General features: G+C 36.5%; 2 protein-coding genes across 2 annotated transcripts; both read right to left on the bottom strand.

The window, feature by feature from the left end:
* Nucleotides 1–5,532: 5,532 nt before the first annotated feature.
* On the bottom strand, nucleotides 5,533–7,149 carry LOC131943108 (uncharacterized). The gene has a single exon (XM_059303131.1). The coding sequence runs from the start codon at nucleotides 7,147–7,149 to the stop codon at nucleotides 5,533–5,535; it is 1,617 nt and encodes a 538-aa protein (XP_059159114.1).
* A 3,466-nt stretch (nucleotides 7,150–10,615) lies between these two features.
* Nucleotides 10,616–17,785, bottom strand: LOC131943103 (actin-binding protein IPP). Its single transcript, XM_059303127.1, has 7 exons — nucleotides 17,616–17,785; nucleotides 15,271–15,442; nucleotides 14,575–14,703; nucleotides 14,247–14,422; nucleotides 13,377–14,091; nucleotides 12,526–12,746; nucleotides 10,616–11,619 (listed from the first exon to the last, which is right to left on the bottom strand). Exons 1-7 carry the CDS (start codon nucleotides 17,724–17,726, stop codon nucleotides 11,377–11,379), a joined length of 1,767 nt encoding a protein of 588 aa, XP_059159110.1. The 5' UTR covers nucleotides 17,727–17,785; the 3' UTR covers nucleotides 10,616–11,376.
* Nucleotides 17,786–19,600: the final 1,815 nt, after the last annotated feature.

Below are 19,600 nucleotides of genomic sequence, written 5' to 3'. Positions count from 1 at the left end.
CAATTAGGTAGCGAAATCAGATTCTATATGCAGTTTCCTTTCAACTTTTTATCGATTTCCGGTACCCGGGAGTTGAAAATTGAAGGGTCTAAATTTTAAAAATATGCTTAGACAATTCCTGTTATAAAAATCTGGTCTAATTCAGAGCACCACAACACACAGCAAGATTCTCAAACGTAAACAATGCAGCTGACATCCTGTATTTCTGTCTTCTACCGTGATGACACTGTAAGTGGTAAGCTTGGAGTTAGGGTTAGGAGCTATGGTTATAGTTGTAATTAGAGTTGAAGAGACATTATAGGCGATTAATGTTATACAAACATACGGTATATATAACCGATCTAAAATTGACTGATAGTAATGAGCTAGATGTCTGTTTAGTCACACATTATTTAACCTCTAATCCACCTTAGCTAGTGATCTTGGATTATTGGATTATCACATATTTGATTTAAACTAAACGCTCTGCTATTTCTTAAGACATACGGCCAAAGAAAAACACGCGCAACTTACACTTGCTTGTAGGCCTACCTTACAACTAGGTACTAATATATGCACCATCACACGGTGCGTGCTAGCGTCGCTAGTGACGCACAGAAACCGGTGTCGGCTCAAATATTTGCACCGTAATGTATTCAACTTCACAGCCCGCGGTCCGGTGAGCAAACAGAGATAAGTGATAATTTAATGGCGACAAATCTAAATACAGCACCGTAGTCCGCTTGGCGAGCGATAGGACACGGACGTGGCTCGCGTTGGTAGGTTTGATTTTCTCGCTTATAGGTCAGCTTGACATATAGATCTAGGACAGCTTGACCAGTACTTGATGAATTCCGGTACAGCTTGATCAATACTTGAAAGAATGACAGTTTGACCAGTATTTGGTGACATGCCAGTTTAACTTGTATTTGTGACATGACAGTTTGACCAGTATTTTGGTGACATGACAGTTTGACCAATATTTTGTGACATGACAGTTTAACCAGTATTTGGTGACATGACAGTTTGACCAGTATTTTGGTGACATGACAGTTTGACCAATATTTTGTGACATGACAGTTTAACCAGTATTTGGTAACATGACAGTTTGACCAGTATTTTGTGACATGAGTTTGACCAGTATTTGGTGACATGAGTTTGACCAGTATTTGGTGACATGAGTTTGACCAGTATTTGGTGACATGACAGTTTGACCAGTATTTTGTGACATGAGTTTGACCAGTATTTGGTGACATGAGTTTGACCAGTATTTGGCGACATGAGTTTGACCAGTATTTGGTGACATGACAGTTTAACCAGTATTTGGTGACATGACAGTTTAACCAGTATTTTGTGACATGAGTTTGACCAGTATTTGGTGACATGAGTTTGACCAGTATTTGGTGACATGAGTTTGACCAGTATTTGGTGACATGAGTTTGACCAGTATTTGGTGACATGAGTTTGACCAGTATTTGGTGACATGAGTTTGACCAGTATTTGGTGACATGACAGTTTGACCAGTATTTTGTGACATGAGTTTGACCAGTATTTGGTGACATGAGTTTGACCAGTATTTTGTGACATGAGTTTGACCAGTATTTGGTGACATGAGTTTGACCAGTATTTGGTGACATGAGTTTGACCAGTATTTGGTGACATGAGTTTGACCAGTATTTGGTGACATGAGTTTGACCAGTATTTGGTGACATGACAGTTTGACCAGTATTTTGTGACATGAGTTTGACCAGTATTTGGTGACATGAGTTTGACCAGTATTTGGTGACATGAGTTTGACCAGTATTTGGTGACATGAGTTTGACCAGTATTTGGTGACATGAGTTTGACCAGTATTTGGTGACATGAGTTTGACCAGTATTTGGTGACATATAAAAGCTTGACCAGAATTTGATGACACGTGACAGCTTGACCAAGAGGTTAATGTCACTGGGTCACGCTTAAACATGACCGAAAAATTAGCTTCGTTTAGTGGTTCTTTTCAAGGATGCCTATAACATACCGTTTCAAACGGTCAGAATGTATGCATAGCTTTTGTGGCTGTTTCAAGTAACGCTACCGTAACTCTAGTCTTAAGACAATCTACGAAACTTGCTTTCACCTTATTCCTCATATTAAATTCGATTATCATCGAAAAAATCTTGATGCGATACTGCATTAGCAATTATATCATAAAATATATATCATATCAATACTCATAAAATACTGTCTAGAATTATTAGTGTCGGGTTATGTAAAAGTGTATAGTTAGGGTTAGAACTGTTAGGAATAGGATTGTACCTATATTTACTGGTCCTATAAAACATGAATATTTCCAAACACAGTAGCTGATCCTGGTAAACCGCATAGATATTCTACTTTAAGATCTCCATTGTTTAGTCTTACTGTTCACCTACCTCCAATGAAAAATAAAAGTCACAAAAAAGGCACCCCACTCCCACTGTACACACCATAGATCTATACATAAGACATTAAAGTTACGTGAGGCTTTTAAAAAATCTATAAATCATTGTCGCTGTCTCCCCTAGAAAAAAGTTTATGTCCTGGTATATCCCTACATTTAAAACATTTTTTATATACACGAAACAATTATTTCATGCAACAGTAAAACCACGTCTACAGTAGAACACACATACACTGTAATTAAATTTTTCGAGACAACATCGGGTCCACCTGGTACAATGGTGTGCTTGTAAGATCTATCGGCCTAACATTCATAGTTTTAATGCCTATCTGCATTACACTTCGTAGTTGTAATGACTAAATCTTACATTTCCTAGTTTTAATGCCTATCTGCATTACACTACGTAGTTGTAATGCCTAAACCTTACAGTTACATTTCGTAGTTTCAATTCCTATCGACCTTACATTCATAGTTTTAATGCCTATCTGCATTACACTTCGTAGCTGGCTGTAATGCCTAAATCTTACATTTCTTAGTTTCAATTCCTATCGGCCTTACATTTCAGAGTTTTAATGCCTAATTGCCTAATGTTAACTGCCACACAAAACCATGGGCTGTATTTCTGGGCTTTTCTTGAAGTGTAATCTAACAGAGAGTGGGGTTCAATAGGTGCAAGCTGACCTAAGCCACACACGACGATTGTATAAACCAACAGGGCAGGCTGACCTATTACATACAGGACGAGTATGGTTGCGTCCCCAAGAGACATAAGAAAAAAAATGCAATATAAGTAGTATGTGAAATTGCAATATTATTCTTGTAATTTTATTTTCCAGTTTTTTTTAGGTGAGTGGTGAGGGTATATTTTCTGAAAAAGGAAAAAAATTATTCCCATTTTTATAATGATGTGGCCTTCATTACACTATTTTTCTCTAGAAAATAATACATAGCGAAATAGCATTAAACTTAGAAAATATCTGTGGATAGTTGGAATTACTAAAAATATATTTCAGTATGGCAATATCTGCTATTATATCGGGACATCTTACACCACAGACTAACTTGTTACAATAACATCGTGCAAAATTTTTGAGAAATTATTCATTCATAAACCTAAGTATAAATACACTAATGTGCAAATTACGAATCTCGCTGAGATGCAATATACTGGCTTGTACGTAATGAAACAATGTTTGTTACTTATAAAGATATATCATATACGTGTTACTATGTGCTACACTATAAACCGTTTTTACACCACGAGTTGACTACGAGGCTTCTAAATATAGCCCAGTTGAAAGAAGATTGTGAACTAACGTATTATGTGAAGGTTCTGAACCGAACAACTCCATCTATTCAACCAGGAGGGGGGCGGTCGTCTAATTGGCCTGACGTCACGGGATGTTTCTTAAAAATTAGACAAATGTAGCGGAACAAATTCACTTGACAAAATGTATTTGGGGTGCGGTCTTTTCACAAAATCGATGAATACTTATTTTTTCAACTCGCTAAATAAAACCAAAGTACTGGACCATCTAGTGCAGGGGGTACTTGAATAATAACGTTACTGAATTCACAAAGTGAATTTCAATAAGTGCAAAATTGAACCAGCTCGAAGCGTTCAAAATCTGTTTTTTGTCTTGGTCGCACAAAGAGAGGGTTTGTTCCGTCAAGGGGAGATGACTACAGTAGAAAGGTTGTGTCACACAGCAGATTTCTTCACACGGCGGGCTTGACTTCCCTTATTCAAACGTAACCAGCCCCCTCTCGCCATTCTGGTCTCTCACCTTCATTATTTGCGCATGCTTGGAAATGACGCAGCGGGTCCAACAAATCTACCGAGGGAACGATATTGGTTTATGTGGGCGATCATATTTTCGGTACAAGATATTATATATATATATATATATATATATATATATATATATATATATATATATATATATATATATATATATATATATATATCCATGGACGGACAGACAGACAAACAGACAAACAGACAGACAGACAGACAGACAGACAGACAGACAGACAGACAGACAGACAGACAGACAGACAGACAGACAGACAGACAGACAGATAACCTATATGTAAACTATTAACTACAAGTATTTAGTAATGTCAACTCTATCGCTAACAATATCCCAAATCTGACCGAAGTAGCCTACTGCCATGGCATGGCCCTAAACTTAGTCCTCTTACTAAAATTGATATTACATTACAACTGACAATCTTTTAACATGGAAATTCAATACAATGCCCGATCCGGACAGAATTTTTTAATTTAAAATTAAAAAAAAAAAAGTAAATTAAAGTTGATATCTAAAAGCATCAAGCAGACCAAGTTTACAGTACAGTTTCTCTAACAACGGAGCAGCTGAACAGCGCTGGAACGGTTTTCTATGATTGTGTTGAAGGTTCACAGGGATTTTAACATGTCAATCATTGAAAAAGATACAAAATTATTGGAAAGTGTGGGGGGAAAATAGCAAAGGACCGCAAAGTTAAGAAGAATGTTCCGAAAGGCTTATTCTCTACTAGGAGTTCAAAAAAAGTAACAAACGTGGGGCGCCGTGATTTTCTTACAGTTTCTAATACTGTTGACTCTCTACAAGCTCCCTAATAAAAGTCAATAGTATTATCTAATCAATAGTAATATAACTTTTACATCTTATATTAACAATGACCGATAAAAAACTTTTACTTCGGCGCCCCACGTTTTTCATCGCTTATAGTAGAGTGATCGCTTGCATTATTGTGATGTATAGCATTTATTTTCTACTTTTTAGTTCAATCAGAAAACGTGGGTTTTTTTAAAAACTTTTTTAATGATAATTATTTGGAGTTTCAAAAATATTTTAATTCTTGTCTTCAGACATTTGACAACACTGCCAATATGAATATAAATGAAAATTGATTTTACCAAAAAAAAAAATTGGACATACTGCACTTGTCTTCTACAAAGTCGATAATATATTCAATTATACCACCGGCAACTTGACAAGGGTCGAGAGCGGAAGTTGGGCTAACATAAAAATAGAGAGAAAATCTGGCAAGTGTTACGGACGTATAGGAGGAGAGCCCTTGAGGGCGGCACGGCCAGGCTTGTCAATATTTGAGTAGGATTTTTAGAGGGTTGGTGTGGACGCGGGATTCGTTACATGGGCCAGATGTATGAGCATACAACATGGGCCAGATGTATGGGCATACAACATGGGCCAGATGTATGGGCATACAACATGGGCCAGATGTATGGGCATACAACATGGGCCAGATGTATGGGCATACAACATGGGCCAGATGTATGGGCATACAACATGGGCCAGATGTATGGGGCATACAACAGGGGCCAGATGTAGGGGCCGTACAACATGGGCCAGATGTATGAGCGTACAACATGGGCCAGATGTAGGGGCATACAACATGGGCCAGATGTAGGGGCATACAACATGGGCCAGATGTAGGGGCATACAACATGGGCCAGATGTAGGAGCAGTACATGGGCCAGATGTAGGGGGCCGTACATGGGCCAGATGTATGGACATACAACATGGGCCAGATGTAGGGGGCCGTACATGGGCCAGATGTAGGGGGCCGTACATGGGCCAGATGTAGGGGGCCGTACATGGGCCAGATGTAGGGGCCGTACATGGGCCAGATGTAGGGGGCCGTACATGGGCCAGATGTAGGGGGCCGTACATGGGCCAGATGTAGGGGCCGTACATGGGCCAGATGTAGGGGCATACAACATGGGTCAGATGTATGGGCATACAACAGGGGCCAGATGTATGGGCATACAACATGGGCCAGATGTATGGGGCATACAACAGGGGCCAGATGTAGGGGCCGTACATGGGCCAGATGTAGGGGCATACAACATGGGCCAGATGTAGGAGCAGTACATGGGCCAGATGTAGGGGGCCGTACATGGGCCAGATGTAGGGGCCGTACATGGGCCAGATGTATGGGGCATACAACATGGGCCAGATGTAGGGGCATACAACATGCGCCAGATGTAGGAGCAGTACATGGGCCAGATGTAGGGGGCCGTACATGGGCCAGATGTAGGGGCCGTACATGGGCCAGATGTAGGGGGCCGTACATGGGCCAGATGTAGGGGGCCGTACATGGGCCAGATGTAGGGGGCATACAACATGGGCCATATGTAGGGGGCATACAACATGGGCCAGATGTATGGGCATACAACATGGGCCCGATGTATGGGCATACAACATGGGCCAGATGTAGGGGCATACAACATGGGCCAGATGTAGGGGGCCGTACATGGGCCAGATGTAGGGGGCCGTACATGGGCCAGATGTAGGGGGCATACAACATGGGCCAGATGTAGGGGGCATACAACATGGGCCAGATGTATGGGCATACAACATGGGCCCGATGTATGGGCATACAACATGGGCCAGATATGTAGGGGCATACAACATGGCCCAGATGTAGGGGCATACAACAGGGGCCAGACGTAGGGGGCCGTACATGGGCCAGATGTAGATGGACCCACATAGGCCAGATGTAGGGGGCCTTACATGGCCCAGATGGAGCGGCCGTACATGGGCCAGATGTATGGGATCGTACTTGGGCCAAATGTAGGGGGCCGTACATGGGCCAGATGTAGGGGGACGAACATGGCCCGGATGTAAAGGGCCGTACATGGGCCAGATGTAGGGGGCCGTACATGGGCCAGATCTAGGGGACGAACATGGGCCAGATATGTAGGGGCCGTACATGGCCCAGATGTAAAGGGCCCCACATGGGCCAGATGTAGGGTGCCGTACATGGGCCAGATGTAGGGGGACAGATCCAGGAATATCCTACTTTGATGCTCATTTGCAGTAGATATTGATCTGTTTTCAAATTCTACAACTAATCCTTGTCTCATGTGACTAGCACTCGTCTTATTTTTTTTTTAAATCTTAAAAAAAAATGTCAAGGGCGACTACAATGTGCAAAGAATTTCAAAGAATTCTCAGGGTTAAGGCAAGTATTGTGTAATATCTCAACCCCGCCTTAGCTTGCTGAGACGTTAACTTCAAGTATGTAGACGAAGTGCTGACGTGAGACGCGTCTATATAAAATGATTTAAAAAAAAAAAAAACCCCGTCGCGAGCAACTTGGCCATGTAAAATTATAACTTAAGACGATGGAGTGTTGCAAAATGTTTACATTAGCTTTAATACTAATACTACTTCTTTAGTTTATAAAAACTACAGGAATAAAATGCAAATTGGTTGCTTTTTTTCTATTCGATTATTATAACACAGTGAAAACCTGTGGAAGTCCAATGAATTTTTTCCCACGTTTTCTTTAACTTGCTTTCTCTGTTTGTGTGTTTGTCTTTCCAATCAAATCTTGCGATCGAAATTTCTGGCACTTCCCAGTTAGCTAGCGCGCTGAAATTTTCAGGGAAGCTTTCTTTTGGATGACCATTGAATATTCAATTGTTATTATTACTAAATTGATCAATGGAAACATTTTATTGAGCATTTTAGACCGCTATATAATCTATATATATAATTCTCCTCTGCTAGCCATTAGAAAAAAAACCAGCGACGCGTACCTCGCGCGCAGTGAAGCGAACGATCACATGTCGCCACAGGCTTAGGGGCAGAGAATTTAGCTTGAACCGAGTTTAAACTTACAGGAGGTAGACCAGTTTGGGGGAGACGATATGGTCGAGTGGTTGGGCACACGATTGCTATCCCACTCGACACGGGTTCAAATCTATGTGTTCTAGTCAGTAACGTATTCAAACAACGTGTTTTTTACGAGTTGTCTTTTTACGAGTTGTCTTTTTACGAGTTGTCTTTTTACGAGTTGTCTTTTTACGAGTTGTCTTTTTACGAGTTGTCTTCGTTTACCCAAAAAAAGTGAAAAGATAAAATCGATAGCAAGATTTTAATGCAAACAAACAGACAAAGACTAAAAAGTAGAAAATAATAATCATTAAAAAAGTTTTAAAAAACCCACGTTTTCTGATTGAACTAAAAAGTAGAAAATAAATGCTATAGGCCCTACATCACAATAATGCAAGCGATCACTCTACTATAAGCGAGCAAAAACGTGGGGCGCCGTGATTTTCTTACAGTTTCTAATACTGTTGACTCTCTACAAGCTCCCTAATAAAAGTCAATAGTATTATCTAATCAATAGTAATATAACTTTTACTTCGGCGCCCCACGTTTTTCATCGCTTATAGTAGAGTGATCGCTTGCATTATTGTGATGTAGGGCCTATAGCATTTATTTTCTACTTTTTAGTTCAATCAGAAAACGTGGGTTTTTTAAAACTTTTTTAATGATTATTATTTTCTTGTAAAGGAAGATTTCCGACCTTCGAAGTATAAGACGATATAGCACACAATAGGCACTTTACCTCCAACAAATTTCTGTCAAAGGTTCTAATGTAGGTCCGTATTAAGATGAACACGCTTTTTTCATTCTTAGGCTAGGTTAGATTATGTTACCCTGCGACTTCAATGGAAAATCTCTAATAATTAAATGGTAGATGTTTTTCTGCTCAACTGGAAAGTAGGCTGTTTGTAGTTTAACTTACTTGCATCTATTGCCAATTTTTAGCAATGATGGTAAGGGGGGGGGGGGGGGCGAGACAACGATGAAGACACAGATCCTACTAGGAAGAACAGGTCCCAATATTGAATCAGTTGGCGGAGAACGGGCTAGATATTAACTCTCTACTGTCCTCATTAGTATTTATAACAGCACCTACTGAAGCGGAAATAACACAGAGAGAACAGAAACAAGTACACTGGGCATGTCTACTTATGGGATCCGTCCAACACGGCATATAGTAAAACATTGGCAAGTTTTTGGAACACAGAAAGGTTGGTACTTGAGCTTAAGATCATGGTTGGTATCTACGGATTAGACCTCCTGACCACCATCTTTAAACATGGTTAGTCTAAGGAAGCAGAATGTTGTGTACCACCGGACAGAGCCATCAAAAATAGCATAAGCAAGTGGAATTTTTGTATCTTTTCCAGATAAGATAAGCCCCGCCACTAATGTAAAAATTGCATGGGCGAAAAGTTAAGCTCCACTATTTTTTACCAGCTCCAATTGGTTGCATCACAACCTTGAGCTATTTCTAATGTTTGATGGACCCAAGATGTTACCTATACACAATAAGGAAGCCAGAGTTGGTAGTCCTACCACCAAAGGAGTCCCACTCCTGTTAGAGTTCTGATCTTTTGCTCCTAGGATTTCTGAGCTTTCTCTCCAAAATGGGTTGTTGTCCACAGTCTCATATGCCCCAGGATTCAAACTCATGACTTTCGGGTTACCCTCCTCATCGCTCAGCAACTTATTAAAGAAGGACTTTGAAAATTGTTTCATTTTAGGTAATCTCCCCCCACCCCCCCCCCCCCCCCCCCACACCCACTCTAAAATCAGCTAAATTTCCTATTAGGTGTCAAGATTGAGACTTACCTTTACCATGTATAGCTAATAATTGAGTGTATGCAGGTGCACAAAAAAGGCAAAACTTTTCTAGTAATAAAATATATTCTATTAATAATTATCTATTTCTAATTTAATTCTAGTAATCTAACTCAGGGGTCATAAATCATAAAAATATTATACTGTAAAAAAAACTTTAAACTAGATAAAAATACTGAGAATAGGAGGAGTAGAGCGTATACAGACAGCTGACAACTGCTTGTAGGCCCAGCTCTACTACTGTGCTGTGGCCAGCCAAGTAGCAGTAGTTCCATGCGTTCAACTACCGAAGTGCACATTTTAATTTTTTTCGAATATTTTAATAGAAAATGTCATTTTTATTCAGAAGGCATTTTTGTCTGTGTCCATTAAAACTAGATCTACTAGATCTAGATCGCTAGAGAAGTTTCAAGTACTAGATCTAGATCTAGATTCTAGATTCTAGTGCTATAAAGTACTAGTTAACTAGAAATCTAGATCTAGAATATTCTAGACTCTAACTAGTAGATTTATAGGCCCCTAATAAATTTATTAAATATAGGCCTAATTGAAAATATACCTACCTTTATAAATGTCATAACACAATATGTTTTGAAATGCATTCAACAACTAGATCTAGATAATTTAATATTATAAGGGGGCGATTCTAGAGAACATCACATAGTCAACAGACGAAGAAAGATTCGTGTTATAAATAGTTGCCGCCATTTTATTGTTTAGATCACATGACTTGGTAGGATACAGATCGTACAGCCTCAACTGTTCAGAGACTAGATATAGATCTAGTCAGAGGAAAACAAGATAGATTGTTGTCCTCACAAAAATGATATACATTAAATTATAAATGTATGTATTTTTTAAAAAAGCATAATAATTTGAGAATCTAAACTGCCGTCATTTTGTTTTTAGAAAGCTCAATTTATAGATTCTACTTAGTTACAGTAAGCCTAGTAGTTAGTAACTGGTTACCTGCTGAAGGGAAACAACCCGAAATTTAAACTCTTAAATGTACCGAAACTTATTCCCCTTCTTTCGTCGAAATGTAGAATAAACGAAAATACAGATTATATTTTAATATTATGGTTATAGCCGAACATCTAATTCATATAGGTTACTTATTTTGCCGACTTATCGAGTTTTACAAAAATAATAATACAAAATAAATTATGTGTTCAAAATTAAACTCTGTAAACATAAACAAAGTAAAATGCATTTTAATTATATCACACTGGAAACAATTGTCAATATTGTTAAATAATAAGTATATAAAAAATAAATATATTAGAAAATACAATATTAATAATTTAATTAATACATTTGAACCAAACAGACAATTCAAATGAGCAGTAATGCACAAAAGTTCTTCAACATTATTCTCCACCAATTTAACACTGTCATTCACAGACAAGACGAAATCTGTTACATGAAGTATAAATATAATACCACCAAACCCATCAGAATATAAATAAACCATCACATAGCCTACAGCTACCATTACTGTCATAAAACAATTGCCACAGTCTCACATCTCTCAAATGCCATGTTGGGAATACTGGTCCAGGAATCCTTCTCAGGATCATAACACTCACAGCTGTCTAGAGTAACAGAGGGGCAAAAACCATTCAAGCCAGCCAACTCCACATCTTGAGATCGTCCACCAAAGACGTAAATTTTCCCATCTACCAATGCTACACCTGAGCCTGCCCGACTGATGGACATGGAAGACACAACCGTCCATGTGTTCTAGAGGATTAAAGATAAAAGTTAAACACATTTAATACTGCTAGTATTTATTTTATACTGCTAGTATTAATTTTATACTGCTAACATTTGTTTTTTAATGTTAATATGTATTAAAGTTGTCAGCAAGAGAGTGAATCTGTTTGACCAGCAAAATAGCATGCTGTAAAACTTGTTACTGTAGGATAAGTTTTTTAAAGTCTTCATAAAAAATTATTTATCTGGAACTTTTCAGCTAGTGGGTATTGTATTGTAACTAGTTAACAAGTAACTTCACAGCAAACCTAACCCTTTTTAAAAGTACTAAATAGTAAATATAAAATAGAATGGTCTGTCCTATCTCAAGTACAAGTAGTTAAAGTAATTAAAGCATTATAGTAATAAACTAATAATCATTAAATTAGCCTGTACTGGCAAAACCATTGATAATCATTACTGTTTAATTTGATAAGTGTTGATATATGCATGGTTTTACAGATGTTAAAAAATCATAAATTTACAAAAACATGCAAATATCATAACAGGAAATGGTATACAAATACAGAGAAAATAATGATAAGAGCAGTGGTATAAAAAGAGGTAAAAATGTGATAACGGGAATAGTGTTGAGAAGGTTCCATGCCAAGGTGAAGTAGTAAACAGGTAATACATGCACAATTTTAAAACTTTTCAACTGGAAAAATGATCATTAAAATTATCAAATTTAACCCATTTTCTAATTTAATAAGGCTCAGATTCTAAACATTTAGTATTCTACTCATTTTGACTTTTTAAAATATGTATAGCTAAAATAAATTTTAGGTAACAAAGATCTTTGCTGAGGGATTTGACAATTATTGAATTATTTAACAAAAATGTGTGTAAACAATTGCAATAAGAATTTTAAGTACAAGCATTTCAATTTCTCACCTCTCGTATAGAATATTTTTCTACTGATTTCAAAGAACCCTTGTACTCATTGAAACCTCCAATAGCATACAAGTATCCATCACAGGCAACCAATCCATGATATGCCCTTGGAAACTTGAGTCTGGCAAGGGGACACCACTCCCTAGTCACAGGATTGTAACTCTCTACAGCATCAGATTCTGTGTACAGCTCTGACAGACCTCCAGCCACATAGATGAGCCCTGTCAAATAGATCAGACGTCAGGTATTCTGAGCTAAACACAGCTTATTGCACATTTTTAAAATACAATAAATAATTTACTACACTGATCTAGTGTAATTTTATAAACATGGTGATTTTAATTCAATGCAAAAAAACAAACAAAATGTTAATAAAAATAGATAAAACATATTAAAAAATATAAATAATATTAATGAAAACATAATAAACAATTAGAAGATACCATTTAAAAACATTTTAACACCTGTTGCCTTAACAAATTTAAATTCATATAGAGTTGTAGATATTTTCAACAAGGGGTGGAGACTGATAATGAAAAAAAAACGTCTTAGCTAAAAAAAAACAAGGGTTGTGTGGTAGGCACATGATTACTAACCCCAAGGTCACAAATTTCATTCATATACTTCAATCAGTAAAACATCACTGTCTATCCACCTCTGATGGGTACCTGAATGAGGGAAGGAAAGCAACTTGGCACAGTGTTGATGACACTATCCCTTCATGTGCCAAGGTCAATGAACAGGGGAACTCTACTTTATCTGCTCATGGTCTGTCTAGTCTGAAAAGGTTCTTTACTTCTCTTTTTTTAATAATAACACAACTAAAATTAGAGGATCAAAATATAACCTACCTTCATATTCAACTGTAGCCATTGAAAATCTTGGATTTGGCATTTTATCAATTTCCAGCCACATCCTTTCAACTGGATCATATCTTTCAACAGAAGCGCCTATTTGAGAGCCAACATATCCCCCTATGGCATACACGTAGCCATTCAGTGACACAAGGCCAAGGCCGTACCTGGGCTGATTCATGCTGGGCAGTGAGATCCAGTAATTTTCATCAGGGTCAAAGCTTTCAACTGAATCTGATATTAAAGATGCATCTTCTCCGCCTGCCACGATGATCTTTCTGTCAAGCACTGCCAACCCGTGACTGCTGCGAGGGTTGTTCATACCATGGAATGGCTGCCATTTTTGGGAGAACACATCATACCTTTCAACACTGTCTAATGTATTTATACTACTAACAAAAGACTGTTTAACTCTTGAAAAGCCACCTATCACATAAATGTATTTCTTTGCATTTTGTCTGGGCCATGTAGCAGTGTTCACATTTTTAATTGGTAAGTAAAGACTTAGGGTTTTTAACATTTTAAACTTGTCATGTTTAGAGGCAAAATTTGTCAATGCTATTTTGATACCATGATCGTTGCATGAGTCAATTATACAAAAAAGTTGTTTTTGTGAGACAAGATTGATTCTGACTTGGTTCAAAATTTGAAGAAGGTACTTTCTTCGAGAAACTACATCATGTAATATCCAATCCACTGCAGCTTCAAGAACCTAAATTATGGGAGAATAATTTTTTTTAATAATTAGTCAACCTAAACTGGAGCTATTTTGCTTTATCACTACAATTTTAGAAATAAAATGTTCAAGTCAAACCATGTATATACATAATCCATTTACAGTACATCAAGGAACAGAAGGAATCTCACCTGCACTTCTGATTCTATATGCAGCTTTTCACTTCCTAATATAGCTAGGACTAGAGGTAATTCCAATTGCGTGAATTCACCTGCTTTAGTTGCTAAAATGAAATTTTTTTCAATGTAGAGTTCTGACTGACGTTTCATGGAAGTCAGGTTATGAGCATCAGCAAAAGCATATATGCCTAGAACAAAAAAATAGCAAAGGGTCTATATGAAATTATTTAGTATATAATGCACCTATTAAAAAGTGATACATTTCTAAGATCAAAATATTTTGAAACATTTTATTAAATCAATAAGTCTTTCATAATTAATTCATTTTTTTTAAACTTACCAACACAGTTATATGGTGTAATGTTTTCAATTAAAAATTCACTGCATATGTCAACAACATCATCAATTCCTAGCATATCAGCCATAGCCAGTATCTCTTGACATGTGTCAACATCAACTTTAATATAACCTTGAGAAAAATGCAAGATTTGCATTAAAATGAAAACAATGCAGTTATATGCCATGTACCAAATAAGCACAACGTCTTAAGAAAATAACAAATTATTTTTGGACATAGATAGTATTAGTACAAGAAGAAAATAATTTAGTTCTGCATTGAACAATTGAACTAAAATTTCATCACTTTAATTAAATACGAAGGGGCTTATTGGTGAAATATTTTGTAAAGACCAGTAAATAACTATATACAAATCATTATGAATACTAGTGTATTTGTTATAACTTGCATGATGAAAAGTAAATGGATGAAGAAAGGAAGACAAAACATTGCAATGAAATTTTCATGAAATAGGTCAATCAAGAAGGAAATACTTAATACTGGATTGGTATGGCCAGAGATATTAAAGAAAATATAGGCCTATACTATTGTGTATATCAAAATATTTATTGGCCTTACGAATAATTTCGAGACTATTCTTAATTCTTGGTTGTGTCCATTCAATGGACTCAAGGCAATTGCAAGTAAAATAAAAATTTTAAATGCAGTGGATTTTAATTTTTTGGTCTTTCTTTCTACCTGTGTACATGAAGGAAATAATTGTATTGAATATTCCAGCAGACATCTCATGCAATTCTATTTCGCTTCTTTTTTGCTCCTCCATTCCCGATAGAAACATTGCTTTAAAAAATGGACTGGAGGCAGCAAGGACATTTCGGTGAGCAGGGAACCGCTTCCTTCCAATCAATATGGCAGGAAACAGATTCAACTCTCAAACATCTACTTTTAGGGTCGATTTTCGCCAATTTTCAAAGTAACAAATATTGACATATTATATATCAATTTTGTTGCTTACCAATCGAGGAATTCAAAAATATAAAAATTAATAGCACTAGACATTTACATCACGTTCAAAATTTAGATTAACCACACTCACTCAAATGACATTTTTTTTTACATCTAAATGTAGTAAGGTCTAAAATCCACGAAATTCACAAAATTAACAATATAATTACACAGAAATGTCACTTAGGCATAAATTTATTTGTAATTATGTCAAACTTTACAAAATATACCAGTTTATAACTTATTTCTATAATTATTCTTGAAAAAAAAAACGACCGCTATCCCCTTTAAAAAATGTTCAAAATTCTGGCTTTAAAAACACTCTGGGGAAGAAAAAAATAACAGAGTTAAATATAGAAGGTCTATATAAAAAATATTATTAGTAAAATATGTCTATATGCCAATTTTTATTATAGTTGCAGCATTTACATGGCTAATTATAATTGTTTAGTACTTTATAAATTAATTTAAAGTTACGACTGTCTGTGGCCTCATTCAAATAGTGTGGTGTCAGTGAACAGGGTGTTAGGGCCTGATACGATTTCATTAGAATTGGTAATGAACAGAATGTATCATTAGAACTGGCATATAAAAACAATGTTGATGATAGATGCAGTAGTTTTAATGCTACTTATAATAGATCAAAATGACAAACATAATTAAAACCTAAGAATCTGGAAGCGGTGACCTCATTTTACTGACACGTTTGTCAAATAGTTAGTAAAATCGATCTAGATTAGATCTAGAATCTACGTAATTTTGAAAATACGCTAGATCTAGAAGCAAAATCACTTTTAAAAACTAAAGTTAGTGATTAGTTCTGTAATGAAATTGAAATCCACAGCTTATATGTAAGTATCTTTTGATTTAAAAAAAAAATACGCGTAGTTCTAAGAAAAAAAATTTCTACGGTGTACTCGATCCCTATCCCAAAACGTGCCAGCCATATCGCATGCGTATTCAGCTACTCAGCTGCTTATCAAATCTTCGAATTTTAAATTTATATAATAAAAGTAGGTCACCCTAAAAAAAAGAGTACAATGGCTCCCGTTTTCACGACAGCCGTCACTCGATTCATAATTTACAGAGTTATAATGTTCTACTTTCTTTTGGCTATAGATTTGAAGAAATTTAAATTTGTTATTTCTCATGTGTTCCAACAATTGTACCTAATTTTAATAAACATTACATTAGTGAGGACTCGGTTCTTTTTAGGATTAGCCCTCGACACTATACAGACTATTGCGAAGAAACAGACTCGCGCGAATGTCGTGCGTAGGCTGGTTCAGTGGCGAAGGTTAGAAGCCAATTTGAGACGGAAAGTTTTTACTTTGAAATAATTACATTATCAATTAATTTCGATTTAAAACAAATGGCTTAAAGTCAAAAGTAAACTAACATTTAAAAACTTTGTTATTCGCAGTGTACTCAAGATTCTCGTGTTTTAAAGATAAGTCTAGTTTTACTACGTGTGCGTGCATGGTGCGAATACCGATTTTCCGCGACAGAAAATCATTAAAAATAAAAAAAAAAGTATCTACGGCAAAATAATAATTATATTTTACAGAATTAAATAGATTTAACTTAACTGTTATTTAAATACATGCTTCGGAGTAAAAAAATACAATTTTATATCCGTAAAAAATTAACTGAAATTCCCGCTTTCAGCGACGCCGATGTGTCGTAATTTTCGGCAGTCATTTTGTTCAAATTAAAGTAAAAAACGCATTCAAATATACTTTTTTTTACTTTCATAATTTACAGCAATCATTTCTAATGAAAAATCCATAAAAAAATAATAGTTATTTTTACAAAATATTATTTCTTACCTTATTAGTGCAGTACACGTACTTTCCAAGTAGATCCATTCCGTCTAGATTTGCATACTTCGCATCCTTCGCCGCGGCACAAAATGTCATAAAAAATGAATTCCACAAAAATGTTGCTAACGAAGCTTGTAAAAACCTTGCTCTATTTATCAGTATAAACAAAATCCCCGAACGATGTCTGGTTAGAAAGTTTATGAACGGCGAAGACCGAATATGCATTTTGCGGTACCAATCTGTTTCCTGCCATATCGTTACATCACAGAAATTATTTTCAGTCCAGATGGATTGCAAATTCTCTAATAATCGCCTAGGGTAACCTGGAGAAGATGTTTCAAAAATATCAGGGGCTTTAGAGCTCATTTTAGAAAAGTAGTTGTTAACTAACTCATTGACGCTTAGTTTACTAAGTTTACTGCTTTACTACTAGATCTAGATCTAGATCAAGTTTGTAAACAAATGTTTCAGGTTCATCTAAATAACGTAACGTTACCGAAAAATGTGAATAATCTATCCCCTAAACACTGTTCATATTTATTCATAAATTATTATAACACCTGTGTCAACTATCATATATCTACAAAGTGGATTTTTATTTGACCAACTTTAGAAACGTCTAGATCTAGCTAAAAGGTATTAGGGTTAGATTTAGTGGTCATCCATTTATGGTCGGAAAAAAAAACATCGCTCAAAAATTAAAAGCTATACAATTTTAATTTATTTAATTTAATTCAATTTAATGTATTTAAAAAAAACGGTAACAATTGTAGGCACGAAGGCCTTTTTTCACATTGGCCGTTTAAACAAATAAAACAACAATTCAATAACAGCATTCAATATTGTATTCTGTCTCATTTGGCGTCTCCCCCCCCCCCTCCCCACCTAAGGTCTGCGCCGCTCGTTACTACCCCACAAGTTAGGTATCTATTGATAAATAATTGGCTAAAAGATTAGATATAGGGCTTACATATATTTTTAGGGAGGAGCAGTAACAGATGCGTCTCGAGGTGGGTGCGGGGGGTGCGAACCGCACCAAGTGACACAATTTGGGTGGGGGGGGGGCATTAAGGAAAACATTTGCAAAAAGTGTGCGCAGATTAAAGAAATCCCTTGGAGGGGTGGGGGAGGGGGACGACACCTTCTGCAAAACTTACAGAAGCAAAAAAGTCATGTTAAATATTTTAAATAATTAATACGTCAACCAATAGCTGTAGTAGGGGGTGACGCCATATCTAATGATTTACTATGAAAACGATACTTTTCCACTTGAATGAAATGTGAATAATTATCTGTGTACAAATCTACGCCATTAGGCAAAATGGAAGGAATGGGGTGACACCTGTTAAACAATGATACAAATTGTTAATTTAATTGTGCGAGTGGACTTCGCCTAAAGTCGATAATCTTACATTCGTTTTGATATTGGTTTGTAATGCATGATTTATTAAATGATTCGTATTAAAATTATGCCTGCCAGTAGACCCTATGTCTGTTTAGACAGTGGACGAATGTGGGGCTAATGGTAATATTTTGGTCGTGATATTTATTGTTTTACATTATAATTAATAGAAAAATATCAATTTTAGAATATGATTTAATACTCTCTCAAATTAATTAAAACAGTTTCTGATGTTTTTAGCTTAACATGTCGTCACATATCAGCCTACAACCCCCCCCCCCCCCCCCCCCCTCAAAATTGCAGTTGAATTATTCTTAAAATACGCTATTTTCCCAAAAATCTTGTCTGAACTTTATCAACATAGAGTATTTTAATCAATTCCTAATACAATTTATTACAACCGTTTTCTAAAACGCGAAATAACGGCTAAAACTCGTTTTCTAACATTGCTTTTTTAAATGCAAAAGTGTGATGTCACACCATCTGAACCCCCCCCCCCCCCCCTCCCCCTCATCACAACCCTCTACGAGAATGACGTCATTTATGGACGACTCCCTTATTTGTGTGTGAACAACAGCAGAAAGCAAAACCAGAAATACCATGAACAAAGTATCTCATCTTTTAAAATTTTTATATAGATCTAGTCTATTTTTAGTAGGCCTATACGTTGGTGACCCCTCAGAAAACCCGTTGCGACGCCCTTCGGGGTAGTGACCCTCAGGTTGGGAACCCCTGGCCAGGGAGAGTCATGACGGACGAAAACGATTATCAGCCAGTAACAGCTACTCTAGATTTTAAAAATCTGAATGACTTCCCTTAGCAAAGGACATTGGCGCAA

Source organism: Physella acuta, unplaced genomic scaffold (assembly GCF_028476545.2).
Source record: "Physella acuta isolate Inbredline_101_S28 unplaced genomic scaffold, ASM2847654v3 ptg000441l, whole genome shotgun sequence".
NCBI lineage: Eukaryota > Metazoa > Mollusca > Gastropoda > Physidae > Physella > Physella acuta.
This window is presented reverse-complemented; position numbering and strand designations above follow the sequence as displayed.

What these genes read in the sequence shown, in the direction of transcription:
- LOC131943103 (XM_059303127.1), bottom strand. Translation starts at nt 17,726, where the DNA reads ATGAGCTCTAAAGCCCCTGATATTTTTGAAACATCTTCTCCAGGTTAC. An exon ending in ATAATTTCTGTGATGTAACG is followed by an intron (nt 15,443 to 17,615) that starts ATATGGCAGGAA and finishes CTGTTTCCTGCC; the next exon opens with ATATTGATTGGAAGGAAGCG. An exon ending in AAAAATATTCTATACGAGAG is followed by an intron (nt 11,620 to 12,525) that starts GTGAGAAATTGA and finishes TTAATCCTCTAG; the next exon opens with AACACATGGACGGTTGTGTC.
- LOC131943108 (XM_059303131.1), bottom strand. Translation starts at nt 7,149, where the DNA reads ATGTACGGCCCCTACATATCTGGCCCATGTTCGTCCCCTAGATCTGGC.